The 16,546-nt window shown below is 41.6% G+C and overlaps 1 protein-coding gene across 2 annotated transcripts in view; it reads right to left on the reverse strand.

Moving 5' to 3' along the window:
• Window positions 1-416: 416 nt before the first annotated feature.
• The window catches only part of sox1a (SRY-box transcription factor 1a), an 83,201-nt gene continuing 67,071 nt past the window's right edge, over window positions 417-16,546 (reverse strand). Inside the window, exons 1-3 of one of the 2 annotated variants that reach the window (XM_034109328.2) lie at window positions 15,147-16,316; window positions 11,286-11,334; window positions 417-1,259 (exon numbers count right to left, since the gene is read on the reverse strand). In XM_034109328.2, coding sequence (XP_033965219.1) covers window positions 11,314-11,334; window positions 15,147-15,992 — 867 coding nt within the window. In that variant the 5' untranslated portion in view covers window positions 15,993-16,316 and the 3' untranslated portion in view covers window positions 417-1,259; window positions 11,286-11,313. Of the gene's footprint in view, window positions 1,260-11,285; window positions 11,335-15,146; window positions 16,317-16,546 lie in introns of those variants that run through there. The other variant, XR_011645180.1, reaches the window with a different exon arrangement.

Below are 16,546 nucleotides of genomic sequence, written 5' to 3' on the forward strand. Positions count from 1 at the left end.
AAAGCGGTGAAACAACTTGTGTTATTATAAGCCAAACTTTGATGTTTGCCAAATGCCTTGATGAAAAAAAAAAGAAATCATTAAAGCAAGGTTACAACGCTCGTAGCAATTATGCCGTTAGTTATTTTCATTTGTTGGCTTTTGCGGTTTTCACACATCAACACAGATCACCCCCACCTCTCTCTTTCTCTCTACCTAAAATCAATTACTTAGGGGCAATGGTAAAATAATTGAGGGCGCATTAAGGCCTTGAAATGAATACATAGTTAAAACTTTTCAATAACTTCGCACTTTGAAGTATTAATTTACCTCGCAAATTGAATGTGAAAAAAAGGATGAGCAGCACAATGTTTTATTATTAGGCAGCAATAAGATGCAAGTTTTATTTAATATGTTTTTTTCAGCAAAAGCCTAGACAACAAAGTGTACAATGTTAGCGCATAACAAAGACCTGTCTCACAATATGATAATCCAGGAAGAAAAATGTAATAATATTATTTTTTTCAAATTTAAAACAGAAATATACATAACATAAAGCTTCATGCACTAGAAATATGTTAATCGACACCTAGGATGAAATGAGAATAATAAATGATTATATTCTGCTTCTCTGTATAAAAGAAGTTAAATGAGAATGACCTGTTTCCCACTGACGGAGCTTCTCTGTTCCCCTTGTTCCAGATCAGTATGTTTGTTATTCGGGCCGGTCACACATTAAATACACTCAAGGCTGTAGAAATATTCATTACAGGCATTTTGACGGATTTTACAAATCTGAAAATGCAGCGGCTTCTTGCCAACTGAGGGACTAAGAGTATTAAGACACTGAAGCTGGCTCCAGTGAAAGGGAAAGGGGAGCTGGGTTTTCTTTTTCTTTTGGTTGCAAAAATGGGCTGGTGTTTCTAAATATCTATTTTTTTCTTTTTTACAGCTCGTCTTTTAAATAAGATAAAATAAAGTCACCACATGCTCTGAAATCCAACACTTCACTTAGCTATAAAACACGGGGCAATAGGAGAAAGGGATGTGTGTAATTAAGGGGTTTATAGTAGGTAGCATCACATGGGAAAGAGTGAATGGAGGACATTTGGGGCTCTGACTGTCGCTGACATTTTCCTAAAGGTCTTTTCTCCCACAGCACCTATCTTCTAGTGCTCCACGTAATGATGGGCTGCCAGCAGAGGAGACGAGGCGCTATCTGTTAATCACAGGCCCACAGTGATCCATGTCCACTGGTGATAGCCATGATGGACAGTTTGCTGCAAGAGAGAGACAGACAGAGAAAAGAGGGAGATGGACAAAGAGAGGATATTGATTTGTAGCGGGATCAAATGTCAAAAGTCAATAAATAAAGCAGAATAGAGCAAATATAACCCTGTAGTTTCAAAGATATGTCTATATAACAAACATATATTGTGTATTATAACATTAACAGATGAAAAAATGTAACACATAAGCACATGGTTCAGTCAGAATACTTAATAGCCAGCAGGTTATCACATAAATTACTTAAATGTATCCCGCTGCTTAAAGAGTCTGATAGCCGACAACAATCTAATGGCCGCGGAAACAAATTGAGTAGGGTTATAATCATTAAGAACAATTTATCTGCTCCTTTTGGACATACTGCTGTGACATACACATATTTCACTTGCTCCAATCTGACGCATCTAAACAACCTGGTTTGTTGATCACTTGACCCCCGCGGGGTCCAAAGGTCAGCCCGGTTCAAACAGCTATCAGCGTGCAGCAGGCGCCATAAAACTGCTGTTTCTGGCTTGAACTCTTTGACCCCACATTAACCTCATTCTCTTCCACAAGGAGAATTATCACCTGCCAGCGAGGAGCAGAAATCCTTTACAGCATCTGGTGGGTACGCATGTGTGCAGGCCAGTGATAGAGAGACACTGCAGGTGTGTTGTTCAGTGCTCTCTATTGAGTGGATGGTGGAGTTAGAGAGAGTCAGTGAGGGCGAGAGACTTTCAGTCAAACAGCGACCTGCAAAGTGTATAAGAACAGGACGAGAAATTGCAAAGAGACTCACATTTTTCATTGCCATCCCTGATTTCCTCTCAGTGTCACAAATATGGCATATTTCTCCTGATTTATGACAAGTTCTACCCTTTTCTTCTTCTCCTCTTTGTTTTCACAACCCCCCCACTGGCACTTTAAAGCGTATTTAAGTCTCTAAAAAGTGTAGTTGTTCCTCCCAGACAACAGGTACAACAGGCAAGTCTTTTTTTTAAGACTTGCAGAAGGTTTATTATATATTTTTTGTAATTCTTTGTAAGCTACCATATCGTGATAAACACTTATTTTTGTGGGCCGACACACCAGTTTTGGTTTTGGAAGTAGCGGAATAATTTATATTTTTACGTGATGTCACCATATTAAAAGTCAGATGATTGACGAAGTGATTACAATTCATTCTGATGTAAAAGATGTATTGGGTAACAATTTTCAAAGCAATCGATCAAATATTTTTGAGCCAATTCAATTTACTGTGTGGCGGTTTTAAGTATCAACAAAGAAGTCAGGTAACGGTTTAAATGTACGTCCAAAATGTCATCACTTAATAATGGTGTGTTTATATTATGGCCCAGAATTATGTAATGTGAGATAACAGTGACCCTGACCTCTGACCACTAAAACATTATAACTTCATCTTTGAGTCTGAGTGGATGTTTTAGCCACATTTAGAGAGCTTCCCTCAAGGTGTTCCTTTGATATTGCAATGAGAGTGGGAGTGACGGACAACCTGAAACATACTGCCTCTGGCCACTGCTAGTGTCGGCACAGAGTCAAAAAAACAAGAACGTCAACTTCATAGTACCACAAGAGGAACTTAGAAACATCCTCTGAGAACCATGAATGTCTGTACAGCATTTTTTTCAATCTACAGTATAGGTTGAGATAATTTACTGCCTAGGTAGAAACCCTGCTGATGGAGCTGGAGTAAAAGTAAGGGGATCTGCTTTCATGGCAATAGATTAGTTATTGTTATTATTGTATCTCAGATATTTCAGCCTGAACTAAAGCAGAGAATCGACCAACCAACAGTGCCATCTATAGAGTCATGCCTCTAACAGTGCAGCCACAGAGAGGCTAAATTAAAGCGTTCCCCCTGCTGAAATGATACATTTTGTGCAAGAGCCTGTTGAAATGGGAGGAATAAAAGAACAGTGAAGTAAGAAAGAAAGTAATAATAGTCTGCAGGAGGTGCCATTACTCTGAAACTATTCTGCCCCAACTCTCACCCCTGTTATTACAAACCACATGCTTGAAAGTAGTCTGAAAGCTCGGGCTCGGGCTGGTGGAAAATAAACAGGAAGCCACTTTGGACATTTTCATTTACATTTTATTGTTAATTCCCACTCATGCTCCTGGGGACAACCCTAACGGCCCATCCACACGGCGGCGTGCGTTGAAGCTTCAACGCTTCTGCCCATTCACTACGCTTTGCAGAACTGTATTGTGGGAGCATTGCTTCGCTTTGCTCGCTTCAAAAGTTGAGCAATGTTCAACTTTTGGAGCTTCGGCGGAAGCGTCAGCCAATCAAATCATATGCCAGTACAAGCTCTAGCCAATCAAACCGCGGGCGGGAGATTCATGTGATTGGTTGTTGGTCGAGTTTCAGACACGCCCGCCGGCAAGCTTCAACGCATGCCGCCGTGTGGACGCTGAGTACGTGTGTTTGTCTCCATGAAAGAGACTCTATGTGGAGCCACTCATGGTGAAAAAGAAACAGTGAGTACTCGGCCAAATATACTTCCTTCGAGTTTACAAAACAGCAGGATTGTAGAGGGTACCTAAAAGTTGTTGTGTGACCTTTCCTTGTTGTTCTGTTTGCCTCAGATTATCAGGCCACTGGTTTAAAAAGTGTTTGTCCAGACCAAACAATACAGATTGGACCCAAGGAAAATGGAGTTAAAAGAGTCCCACTCCTTTAATCCCTTAAAAAAAATACACTATAAGCTTCCAATGTCTTAAAACCGAGACTTCTTCGTTTGTATGCCCTTTAACGTGACATGCCGCAAATGTACACGGGCCAAACAATGTAGACGAGATGTGAGGGTTATAGTCCCCCTCCAACACATCTCTACATGCAACTACCGCGGCTCATTCTCATGCGATCCATTGCACCTTCATTATGATACTCTGCAGGGGAATGAGAGGTACGCTCACTGTAGATTGACTGATTACTCGTCCTTGGGGTCTTGTCTGATTGTCTCGCTGCTAGTGTATCTTGCCCTGTTGGACTTATTTTTAGCTACGCAGCTGCACTCTGAGATCTCAGCAATAACGTTTGTCAGTACAATGTTAATGGAACTGATGCTACATAAGTAAAAGAAAAGTTGCAATAATGCCCAGTTTTAAAAACATACACGTGTGCTGCACGTGTATGTTTTAAAAACGTGTGCTGTATGCAGTGCTGCAGCACTGCATACAAAATATTTGAGTTCATGGCCAATAATCATTAGCTTCTTAGCTCCCCACGCTACTGGTCTTCAACCACTAAAATAGCTGTGCTAATCAGGTATGGCAAATATGGCACACCAAATGGAGAGACTTGAGAAAGTACTACTGTTGTGTGGAAGCTGCAGACACCCGAAAAACATATCACAATGTATCTGCTGCCACGGCGGCGCGCGTTGAAGCTTGCCGGTAGGCGTGTCTGAAACTCGACCAACAACCAATCACATGAATCTCCCGCCCCGGACACACAAGCACGTGGTTTGATTGGCTAGAGCTTGTACTGGCATATGATTTGATTGGTTGGCGCTTCCGTCGAAGCTTCAAAAGTTGAACATTGCTCAACTTTTGAAGCGAGCAAAGCGAAGCTCCCACAATGCAGTTTGGCAAAGCGTGACGTCACCCCATTCAAAGTGAATGGGCAGAAGCATTGAAGCTTCAACGCACGCCGCCGTGTGGACGGGCCGTAAGAGCCAGGAACGTCAGAGTGGGGATCCTGTTTTAGATTTTTGATTGTTTGTATTTTGGCATTGGTCTTTGATTTTGTGTTGACCGGAACTTTTTGATAGCTGGATTATATGTTTTGTTCAAACAAATATCTACGGAATTACTTTTATGTGCAATTTCTGGGTTCTGTTTTTAATTTCAATAAAAATAGGAAAAATTTAAATAAATAAGAGCAACAATATGCAATTCATTCATTTTTCTGTAGCACATCATATCCTGATTAAATTGCATTTTACAATTATAAAATGCCATTTTGCCAGAATGGATGAAGAGGAGGTATCGGTGCAGAATACGACATTGTAATCCATCAGCCTGATGTGTGTGGAGGTGAGTGGGGTTATTTTGCAGCTCCCACATGATTAAACACAGAGGCTCATTGTGCTTTTGGCACTCCTAAAGTGGAGGCTGCCGTTTTTCATATACATTCGCCTTGCTGCCCTCAGCTGGAAGCAGGGATTTAAGTAACTGAAAGAGGTTTTCATGGATCAATAAAGACATTACATTTCACATGTAATGCTTCCTTAAAAGCATCTGCGGGAATGTCTTTTTTTTCTTAATATTTTCAGCATTTTTCTGTACTTGTGGCACATTTCTTCCAACTATTCAGTTTGCTCTTGTTGACAGAATTGCCTAATTTACAGCTGAAAGTCTGTTGTCAATGCAATGTCTAAGACTTCATTTCCACCAGCAACTAGCTTTGTGTGCTTTATTTCAATAAAATAAAATATGAGTTTGTTTGCACCTCTCCTTCCACCTGTATGCCATGTGCTGTCTCTGCACCAAACAGTGAAACAGCATTTTGAATGGCACAAAAATCCACTTATTATAGGGAGGCTAATACAAAGCCAGTTTTATCAGTAACTGATGTTATAAGCAACTCCATTAAAACATGTCTACACTAAGATCTCTACACTTCTGATTTACTTTGCTCAGTATGTTTGGCTGCTGAATTTCAATAAAAATAACTCCAATCCAGGAGGTGTTACCTTTTTATGTCCCTGCGAAGTTATGGGAGTTGCAGTGGATGGTTTGGCATATAAATCATACAACTTTGACACTGAAACCCATTCAATGCACCTGACCCTGAAGATTTCTGTTCACAAGCCTCCAAATGCAACAGCCAACAATGGTATCCAAAAGATAAACCTGGTCACACATTTTGTTGGCCACTTGGGGGCAGTGGAAGCCCCCAAGTGGCCAACACTGACATACTATCACCTCATAAAGCAGTTTCAAATATGTTTGCTTATTGCCTTAGGGAAACATTTGGCTCTTAAATTGCTAAATAGTCTATTTTGTACATAAGACTATTCAAAAACTCAGTCTTACAGGTGCTGGACATGGACTGTATGAGAAGTGGTTGTATGTGTATCAGAACATGTTAGCTTAAAATGAGTAAAGTAAACTTCAGAGTCCAGTGATCACTTTTGATGGTTTTGTTACCACGTGCCTCCTTAAGTAACCTTAGACAGATGTTTGATCCACTTGTATTGTGTCCATTAGTGCAGCATTAACTATTCTGAGGCACAGAAGCGGTCGATACGACATATTTGTAATTCATAAGGGTTGTTTTGAAAGACCAAGTGGATCCTAAATGTTGTTCAGGTTGATTTGTTCTACCTCGACATAATTCGTAAAAACTTTATGACCTTATAATATTTTAGAGAACATATAATAATTGAAGTGAAATTGTAGTTCAGGATGAGGACTTTGAACAGTTTGCAGAATATGTCATACAAATATTAATAAAAGTGTAATTCAAGCAAATTGGTTGACCCTGTTAAGTTATTCTAAAGCAGGAATTTGAAAAATGTCATGGTTTTCTTCACAAAACGGTACAGCTTGGATTTATTTGAGTTATAAATAGAGATTTTTTTGCTTGAATTTATGATTATAAAGCAGAGTGCCTAACGTAATGGCTGTAGGATAATGAACAACATCTGCACTTTAAATTATATCCAGCTACAGTCGTTCTTAACCACGCATGGCATCCACGAAAAGTTTCAGTCTGGCTTCAAACCTATGCACAGTACTGAAACAGCCCTTTTAAGAGTTTTTAATGATCTGCTCCTAGCCGCCAACTCAGGTAGCCCAGCTGTCCTGATGCTGTTAGACCTGACAGCTGCCTTTGAAACTGTGGACCATAGCATCCTGTTGTCACGGCTTGAACAGTCCGCAGGCATCACAGGCTCTGCCCTTGCATGGTTCAGGTCCTACCTGACAGACCGTAGCTTCTCAGTGCAGCAAGGTGCCTTCTCCTCTGCTAAAGCCCTTCTTACCTGTGGGGTTCCCCAAGGCTCGATCCTGGGCCCCATCCTTTTTCTACTGTACATACTGCCCCTCGGTTCAATTCTCACAAAACACAATATCCCCTTCCATTGCTACGCTGATGATGTACAGATCTATTTGCCTCTCAATCAAAATGTCAACTCACTACAGCAGTTGATGGACTGCTTAACAGAGATCAAATCCTGGCTGAGCCAACATTTCCTCACCCTCAACGAGAGCAAGACCGAGGTTATCTTTTTTGGACCCCGACCTCCTGCCTCCCCGGTTGATATTCTGGGCTCTCTCAATAAAAACATCCTCCCCTCTGTCATGAACCTTGGAGTAACCTTCAATAGCGCTTTTAAATGTGATAAGCAGGTCAACACCGTAGTCAAGACCTGCTTTTTTAAAATACGACTGTTGGCCAAGACCAAGTCGTTTTTATCTTTTAAAGACCTAGAAAGGGTTATTAACGCCTTTGTTACCTCGAGACTGGATTACTGCAATGCTCTGTATGTGGGTATGGACCAGGCCTCAATTAGACGCCTCCAGCTAGTTCAGAATGCAGCTGCACGTCTTCTCACTGGCCATAAAAAGCGTAACCACATATCACCCCAATTCTGGCCTCACTGCACTGGCTTCCAGTTCGGTTCAGAATTGATTTTAAACTCCTTTTATTTGTTTTCAAAGCCCTAAATGGGCTGGCTCCGGCCTATATAGCTGAACTCCTCCATCGCTACACCCCAGGCAGAGCCTTAAGGTCGGCTGACCAGCTGCTGCTGGTAGTGCCCATGACCAGGCTCAAAACCCGAGGGCACCGAGCATTCGCAGCAGCGGGCCCTAGGGGTTTTTAAATCCTCACTTAAAACTCACTTCTTCTCTCTGGCCTTCTAGCCTCTTCTTATCAAGCTCAACTTTTGTGGAATCAGCTTCCAGTTTGTGTTCGGGCGGCAGACAGCCTATCCGTTTTAAGTGTAGGCTTACGCTTAAGACCTTCCTTTTGATAAAGCTTATAGTTGATAAAATAATCTAATGAGAGTGCATTGACGTAGATACGCTGTACCTCTTCACCTACATTTTGGTTCTTGCTCTTTCACTTAAAAATACTTTCTGGATTAAGTGGTGGACTTCGGGTCGTGGCTGAACCTGTCTCTGCGGTCCTGCCTGGGTCTCGTCATGCTGCTTCCCTGATGGCTTCCACAGGATTGTAGCTGACATCCTCGTGGATTCATCTTCTTATTGCAGACACATGCATTTCCAAACATTCGGTATACGCTGTAAAATGTATTATCTCTTCGATTTACACACGGCATCTATTGCACGTCTGTCCGTCCTGGGAGAGGGATCCTTCCTCTGTTGCTCTCCCTGAGGTTTCTCCCATTTTTTCCCCTTAAACTGTGGGTTTTCTCCTGAAGTTTTTCCTTGTACGATGTGAGGGTCTAAGGACAGAGGGTCTAAGGACAGAGGGTCTAAGGACAGAGGGTGTCGTATTGTCATACTGATATTCTGAACAAACTGTGCTGTTGTATTTGCTGTATAGTGTCCTTACTGTAAGGTAATTATTATATGTACAGCACTTTGGCTCGACCAAAAATCGTTTTAAAAATGTGCTATAAAAATAAAACTTGATTTGATTTGATAAATTGGTTCCCTATAAGCCTCACTTTGAATATGCACTTCTATTTCCAACCAGGTACAATCTCTTGGGAAAATGCACCCATTTAAAGGTTTTGAGCAGATTAAATGGTTGCTATTAGTGGTTATGTCTACTTTTATAATGCATTAGACGGGGGAAATGCTGCACTTGCTACATTGTGATAAATGAAAGTTAAACCTTAAGCAGGATTAAATTACTTTGTAGCAAAACGTTAGTTGGTTAGTTCTAGAAAAAGATGTTGGTCAGGCTTTTAATCAGTACTTGTTTTAAGTGGAAATGGAACTTATTGTTGTTGTGAACCCAAAGATAACATATTGATGGTTTCACACATGAGGCGACACCTGTCTTCTTAGTAAAAGTCCCAACCTAAGTCTAAATAAGAATACCTCTGTCTCTTGCCCCTTCTGACCCACATCTATGAGGGAGAAGAACCACTGAACGATGCCCATTTAATTGGCTGATAACTAAACTGGTGGAAAATTAAGGATTTATTTACAGTTCTTTCATAATAAAAGACCCTTGATAAATACATTACTTCCTACATTACCGTTGGCAGCTCAACAAAAAAAAGTTGTCCGCAGGTAACACTAAAACCAGAGAAGTGAAATAGCCCCTTTGACTGTGTCTTGCTCGACATTATCACACGCCAGGCAGCTATCAGTAACCATGGTGATATAGATATTTTAAAAAGTAGATTGATTTACTTGCAATATTGTTTGGCTAAAAATGAAGTGTGTCATGTCATGTGTAAGGTAGCTCTGAGGAAAAGGGAAAGTGATCTGATTTTCTTCAACTTCAAAACTACTATCAGACACAGAGTAAAAGCTGACTTGTTTTCGTATTCCATTTTAACTTGCATAACGCAGAGGCTGCTTATATTCAGCAGCTTTTTCAGTTGAAGCACTTTTCTTTTCTTTTGTAGACCAGGCACTAGTGAGGTCACCCAAACCGCCAGGAAGAGTGCCGGGATTTGAGGCAATTATTTTGTTGTGCCAAAACAGTTAAATGACAACTTCCAGGTATATCACTTGATGCCATCAGGCCCAAAACGTTTTTCTCCCCCATGCTTATATTGGGAAAGTGATGCCTGAGAAATATTTGTAGTGGTAACTTCTCAGTATAATCACAATGTGTCACTTTCTAAATGACTAGAGGCTGAAAAGGGTACTGATAACTGAATGAGTAAGAAACCCTCCTTTATTCACGTGCATAAAACAGAATGACTGGGACGAGTTTAAAGGAAACACTTAAAAAAGGCCATAATGTGGAATATCTCCCAAACCAGGTATCTTTATCAATCAGCCTCTAATGCTATATCCAGTTCTCTTTATACATCTATGAGGTCACCCCCACTTCAACATTTTGGGGAGTTTGGAGGATTCAACAACAAGAGGAATGAACAGTGATTAACTTTGTTGGGTTTTGATATTCAAATACAGTACAAGTCAAAACATACATTATAATAGATTTAGTAATAGCTATGACATGTAAAAAGAAAGCTCATACACATTTAGAGCATAAAAAGTTCACAGCAAATATAATTAGACTCTTGAATAATAATTTGTGAATGTCTCTGTGCTTTTAAAGGAGATATGTGCTGGGGGTCCTTTGGACTCATGACCTCTGTGAAATCCTGGCTGCAGCCCTGACAGTCTCCTCATCCTTTCACCAGTGATGGACAGTCAGGCCACTCAGTATGATGCACCCCCCACCCCCTAAACTCCCATCTTCTTCAAACTTATTCTTTCCTTTCTCCTCCTTCCTCCCCAATACTCCCCGGTTCCCGTGGAGTGGCTGGTTTTGTGTGGCCCCAGCACTGTCCCGTTTTGTATCACTTCTCTGACGGGTTACCCCGGTCCCCCTCGCACCTGCGCCGCTCCCAGGTCCCTACAGGAATGCGCTGAGGCTTGTAATCGCCTTTGTGGGGGCCATTGAGTTGTACGGCTGACTGAAACTTCCCAACCTCACAGCGCGCTGGCCGCTGAATGGGGCTCAGCGTGGGGCGGCTCTCCAAACCTCCACCGCTGCCAAATTCCTACAGTGGAGCTCCACAATCACTCCCACACAGGCCCCGATATACCGCCAGGCAGGAGGGACAGGGAGGGGGTGGTGGGGTGTATGTGTGTGTGTATGTGTGCGCGTGTGAGTGTGTCTGTGTGTGTGTGTGTGTGTGTGTGTGTGTGTGTGTGTGTGTGTGTGTGTGTGTGTGTTGGGCAGAGAGATGAACAAGTCTACATTTAACTCCAAAGACACTTTTATGCGTAATATCACCACTCTCAATGGACATCATTTCTTGAGTTGTTGTCATTATTCGATTTGGTAAACAGTGATTTAGTGCAATAATAAACCAAAATTATACATTTTCATTTCAATATCTCACCTCTTGTCAAAATGTCCCAGTGCAGATGTTATTCCAACAACGGAGAAATCTGAAAAAAAAAAAAATTGAAAATAAAAAAGGCGGTTTTGAATGCTGGACAAAGTTTGAAAATAAAGCAATTTCTCATAACTTTCAGTACATTTGTGCTGCGTTTCGGTGTATTAGGTCTGTGTGCCGACATATAGCGTGGTAGCTGTGGGTAGATAGAGCAGCACTGCAGGATTAAGAGGCAGAAAGATTGTTAAACATGTCAACGTGTAATTGCACGATAAGGCCCTTCCGAGGAATTCATTGGCCCAGTTGCTTTCTCTATTCCGCGCTAATCTCGCCCGGCACATTCGCTCTGTGCAATCTGTCTCCATAATCTTCTGTGACAGAGCGGGCGACGAGAGCAGCCTGCCTGGTAATTTTTTTAGGAAAGGGGGGGGAGACGTGGAGAAAATATGCAGAGGCGTGATAAAGTGACGCTAATTATCCCCATTTAGGACAGGGAGTGCAAGGGATCGGGGCTTTACGAGCAACCGAGTGTGCGCCGGAGCTGATGGCCTCCTAGCACGGAATATATCGGTGGCTACAAGATAAGAGCATCGCATGGTGGAGAGATTTATTGGCCGGTCAGCTAAACACACGCACACACTGACGCACACGCACAAACACGTACATCGCTGCCACAGCTTGTATACGCTGCACCCTACACTTACCCCTCTTCCACCTCAAGGTGTAATTTATTCGGGTTAAATTTGCCAGAACGCTCCTCTTTTAGCCTGGCGATGCGCCGTGACGCGCTCCGCCTCTCTGGCTTTCAGTGTTAATCCGCATCTCTCCACATCAACAGATAAAATAGAAACAGATGCAAAACGCACGAGGAGGCCTTCCCCGTGCCATACGCTGCGAGAGATGTCTCCATAGATGAGGTTTCTTTTGGGTTATGGAATTTAAAATAATTTACAGACATTGTTCCTGTGATTTCTGTCAATAGATGAATGCGCAGCCAGACGCTACACGCTACTTTGAGGCCTAACAGGTTTAATTGACATACCATGCAAGTCTTCATCAGTGTGACATAGGCCCTTTAACTATGTATTTGAGATTAATTGATTTGTCAAAATGCCTAAGTGGGCATACATTTCACTCATTTGCATGTGTATGGCTATTAGCCTGTATCTATACGGGGCCTACAGGCAATAAGAAAACTGTCAAAAGCAGCTGAGGCCTGTCAGAATGTGACATCATTTTCATGAGAAATGTTCAATATTTTAAGAGCATTTTAAAATGTATGTATTTTTTTCTTAAACATGTCTGATCCATACTGAAGGTGTTTTGTACAAAGGTATCAAAACTCACCTCAATAAAAAACGTTGAAATGATGAGTCATCAGTCAGTGAGAAGTTAAAGTCCAGTCTGTGAATCAGATGTCCTTTATGCTTTTGGTTTCCAGTAAATCGCAATAAATGTTGCATTATTTAATGGTTTGCTTTGTGCTGTGAATGCAATTGAGTTTTTTTTATTTGGCATTGAGATTGTATTTTCCTTATTAAATATGGCAGAGGTTTATTAACCTAACGTCTCTTGTAGTGCGTTTGTTTTATTAAATGTGAATGTACACTTTAAATCATCGTTTGTGCCTCATGTACTTTTCCCGGATCCCTTTACTGTCCTGCCTCTGTAAAGTGTCACTCTCACTGCTTAACTAAAAGATGATATAATAAGGATTACACCTCGATTACAGGATCTGTTATTATACATATGTGTTTAACTGTTGATCTATCATCTTTAAAACTGTTCATTTGATTACCAAGGTAACCAAACTAAATTCTTTTTTTTGGTGATTTTAATGATGCACGTCTTTTTCCCTAAAGTCATTTGTAATGTCTTCACAAATATTTCAATATTCGAATTAAGCGATATCATATTTCAGTTTATGTATTCACGTGTTAAAGTAGAATAAAGTGGAGGATTTAAAATAAAAGTCCGTCGGTGTAAACTATACCAGTTTAGGTTAAAGATCACTGATATTTATTTATTCTTCAATTCATGTAATAAATCAATACTTTCATCACTAAAATATTGATTATATATTACTGCTTTCTTTATTTTACGTCTGAGTCGAATGATTTAAAGTCAAAACAGAAGGAGTGAAATTACATCAAACTAAATTTCAATCGGTGCATCTAAAACATATGAAGGCATTTGAATAGTTACAATTATATATTAAAATCATTTTTTTTTTATATAAAAGGCCAAAGGCTAACATTAACCCACAGTTAAAACGTGAACAATGGTAAATAAGTAATAAAGCCTATTGATAGGCTGGTACATTTTTGTTAGAGAAAGTCATTATTTATGTGATCTAAGAAATTGAAATGTTTAACAGCTTTGGAATTCGTTAGAAAAATATAAATCTTATGAATAACGTATTTAATAAAATGACTATCCATTGACAGAAGTTAACAAATATATTAAATACAATAAAAATAAATAAATTGACACTGATGTTTTAAAACTCTTTATATGGTAATATTCGGTTGTATTATTTAAGTAAATCCTTTTATTCCTGTAATAAATGAGGACGTTTAGTTATTTACACTAGCAGGTGGTTTGTTATGAGGCCTTCACCCACTCTGTGTTATCAGATATATTTAGACAATGCCATTTAATGTGTATGTTTTATATAAATATGGAATATTGGCTATTAATGTGGCATTGTTTACATTTTCACAGCTTGAATATGATCTGAACTGCATGCCACTTAAAAATAAAATATTAAATAAATGTTTGAATTAATTTCTCATTACACCCATTTAAGTTTGACCCATGAAAAACACCATCCTATCAAAACGGGTTCCTCGGGGCCTACAGACTGAAGATTTTACGCACAATTACGCACAAACAATTAAGCTATTTAGAAGCTCGTGGGACCTATGGTGTCAACATTTTAACAGGTGTCTATTTTTATCGAGTGGGAGCTTGATAATATTCTTGTGTCCTAAAACGTGAAAACACTCCTGTGAGAACATTGTGTAAAATAATCAATCTAAGACCGTATTCTTGAGAATCAAAGCAACATCTGGTGAAATTTATTCAATTCTTCTTCATTGCAATATCAGGGCTTTTCACTTGCAGAAAAGCACTTAAATTACAACAGCAGTTGCCCGTCATCATTTGAAATATTAAAATTATTCACAATTTACAATAATTAGAGTGTTACAATAAAAAGAGATGATTTCCAAGAATTAAGACACAGGCTTCTGCAAATGAACACAAATGTTTAAAGAATGTGATTTCCCCATTTCTTTTAAAGCACTTTCTTAAGATTATGACACGTTATCTCATTTTCAATAACTTACAAGAGCCCTCCCCCCCAAAAAAATAATGAGACAATTTAACCAAATACCCCCAAGTGGACCTGGCTTAACCCTCAACTTAAACTGTGAAGTAATGGACAAAAAGATGGTATAGCACAATAACCAAAATCTCAGCATCAGATATATAATTCCACTGGAGGCTATTCAAAAAAAAAAGCCGAGATGAATTTGCTATTTACCCTTCATTTACAATATCATAAACATTCTGTACAAAATGCAGGTAGTTCTCGGGACCGGGTTATTTAAAAAAGAGGTAAATATTTGGTTATGTGTTCGTTTGCAGTTTTCAATTATTCTGTGAGTTTTAAATGTGTGTTAGAGGGACCGTCCCGTTCACTCCAGCCGTGGCGCTCTGGTAATGCTGCGGCAAGGCATGGAGTCTACTTTGCATTGACGGGTCCCCCGGCTCTCCGGTCGGTAAATACATGCTTATCATCTCTCTCAAGTCTCCGGGGCAAGGACCCCGTGAGTGTGTGCTGCTGACGGGAGGGCTTACACTCGGCTCCGACTTCACAAGCGACCCTAACGTCCCCATGGCAGCCGAGGAGGAGACGCCGGAGCCCTGGTGCTGTGAGTAGCTGATCCCGCCGTAGCCGGATGGAGAAGCGTTCATGTAGCTCTGAGAGTTCGAGATGGGGCTGTACTGCAGGGCCGTCATGTCGTAGCGGTGCATGGGCTGCGGGTTGTGTGAGTGGTGGTGGTGTGAGTGGTGGTGGTGCACCCCGCTGCCAGGGTGCTGGCTGTAGGCGAGCTGCGCCTCCTGCATCATCGCTGCGGCCGCCGCGGCTGCTGCCACCTGCCCCGAGTACGCACCGTTCGCCCAGCCGTTCATGTGCGCGTAGCCGGAGCCGGCGGAACCTCCGTGACCCCCGGGGCTCTCTAACCTCTGCCCGACCCCGGATGAACCCATCCCGACTCCCATTCCAACTCCCATTCCAACTCCACCGCCTGGCCCAGAAAGAAGTCCACCAGCGAGGGAATATTTGTCCTTTTTCAGCAGCGTCTTGGTCTTCCGTCTTGGCCGGTACTTGTAATCCGGATGCTCCTTCATGTGCATGGCTCGCAACCGTTTCGCCTCGTCGATGAAAGGTCTCTTCTCAGCCTCGGACATCACTTTCCACTCTGCGCCCAGCCGCTTGCTGATCTCAGAGTTGTGCATTTTTGGGTTCTCCTGTGCCATCTTCCTCCGCTGGCCCCGGGACCAAACCATGAACGCGTTCATCGGTCTCTTCACCCTCTCCTGGTTCGCTTTGGACCCACTGTTCGGCCCCGTTTGCCCCGTGTTTGTGTTCGTTTGGGGACCGGGGGAATGGAGGTCAGTTTCCATCATCATGCTATACATTCACTTGGTTTTAAAGTTCGCCACCAACAGAGAAAAAAGTATATTTCAAGATAGCAGCGCACAGGATCGAGTGCGCACAGGATGACTGGATAACACAATTTAATAGTCTAACTCCAAATGATTCAAGATCAAAATTAATCCAAAAGGGATATAAAATGTTCTCCAACCAGTACTTCACGCGCTCTTCGCCTGGGTTGGTTCACATCCACTGTGGCAGAATGCGCATTTGAGCCACTTTCCCTGTCGGAGTTGAGAAGTTGGTTAAAGTGGCGGCCATATGATGCGCACTGGCAGCGGTTAAATGAGCCACAAGCGGCCAATGAGGCTCGAGCAGCAGAGTGATTTGCATGGCGTTTGGTCAGGTGACTAGAGGACCATAGAGGAAGAGCTCACCGGAGGAGGAGGAGGAGGAGGAGGAGGAGGAGGAGGAGGGGGAGGAGGAGGAAGAGGAAGAGGAGGAGGAGGAGGAAGAGGAGGGGGGCAGAAAAGAGGGTCAATCCCACAAATAGCACAAGGCATTTGAAATTTCCAAACACGCTTTCAGAGGCTTCAGC

Source organism: Pseudochaenichthys georgianus, chromosome 21 (assembly GCF_902827115.2).
Source record: "Pseudochaenichthys georgianus chromosome 21, fPseGeo1.2, whole genome shotgun sequence".
NCBI classification, from domain to species: domain Eukaryota; kingdom Metazoa; phylum Chordata; class Actinopteri; order Perciformes; family Channichthyidae; genus Pseudochaenichthys; species Pseudochaenichthys georgianus.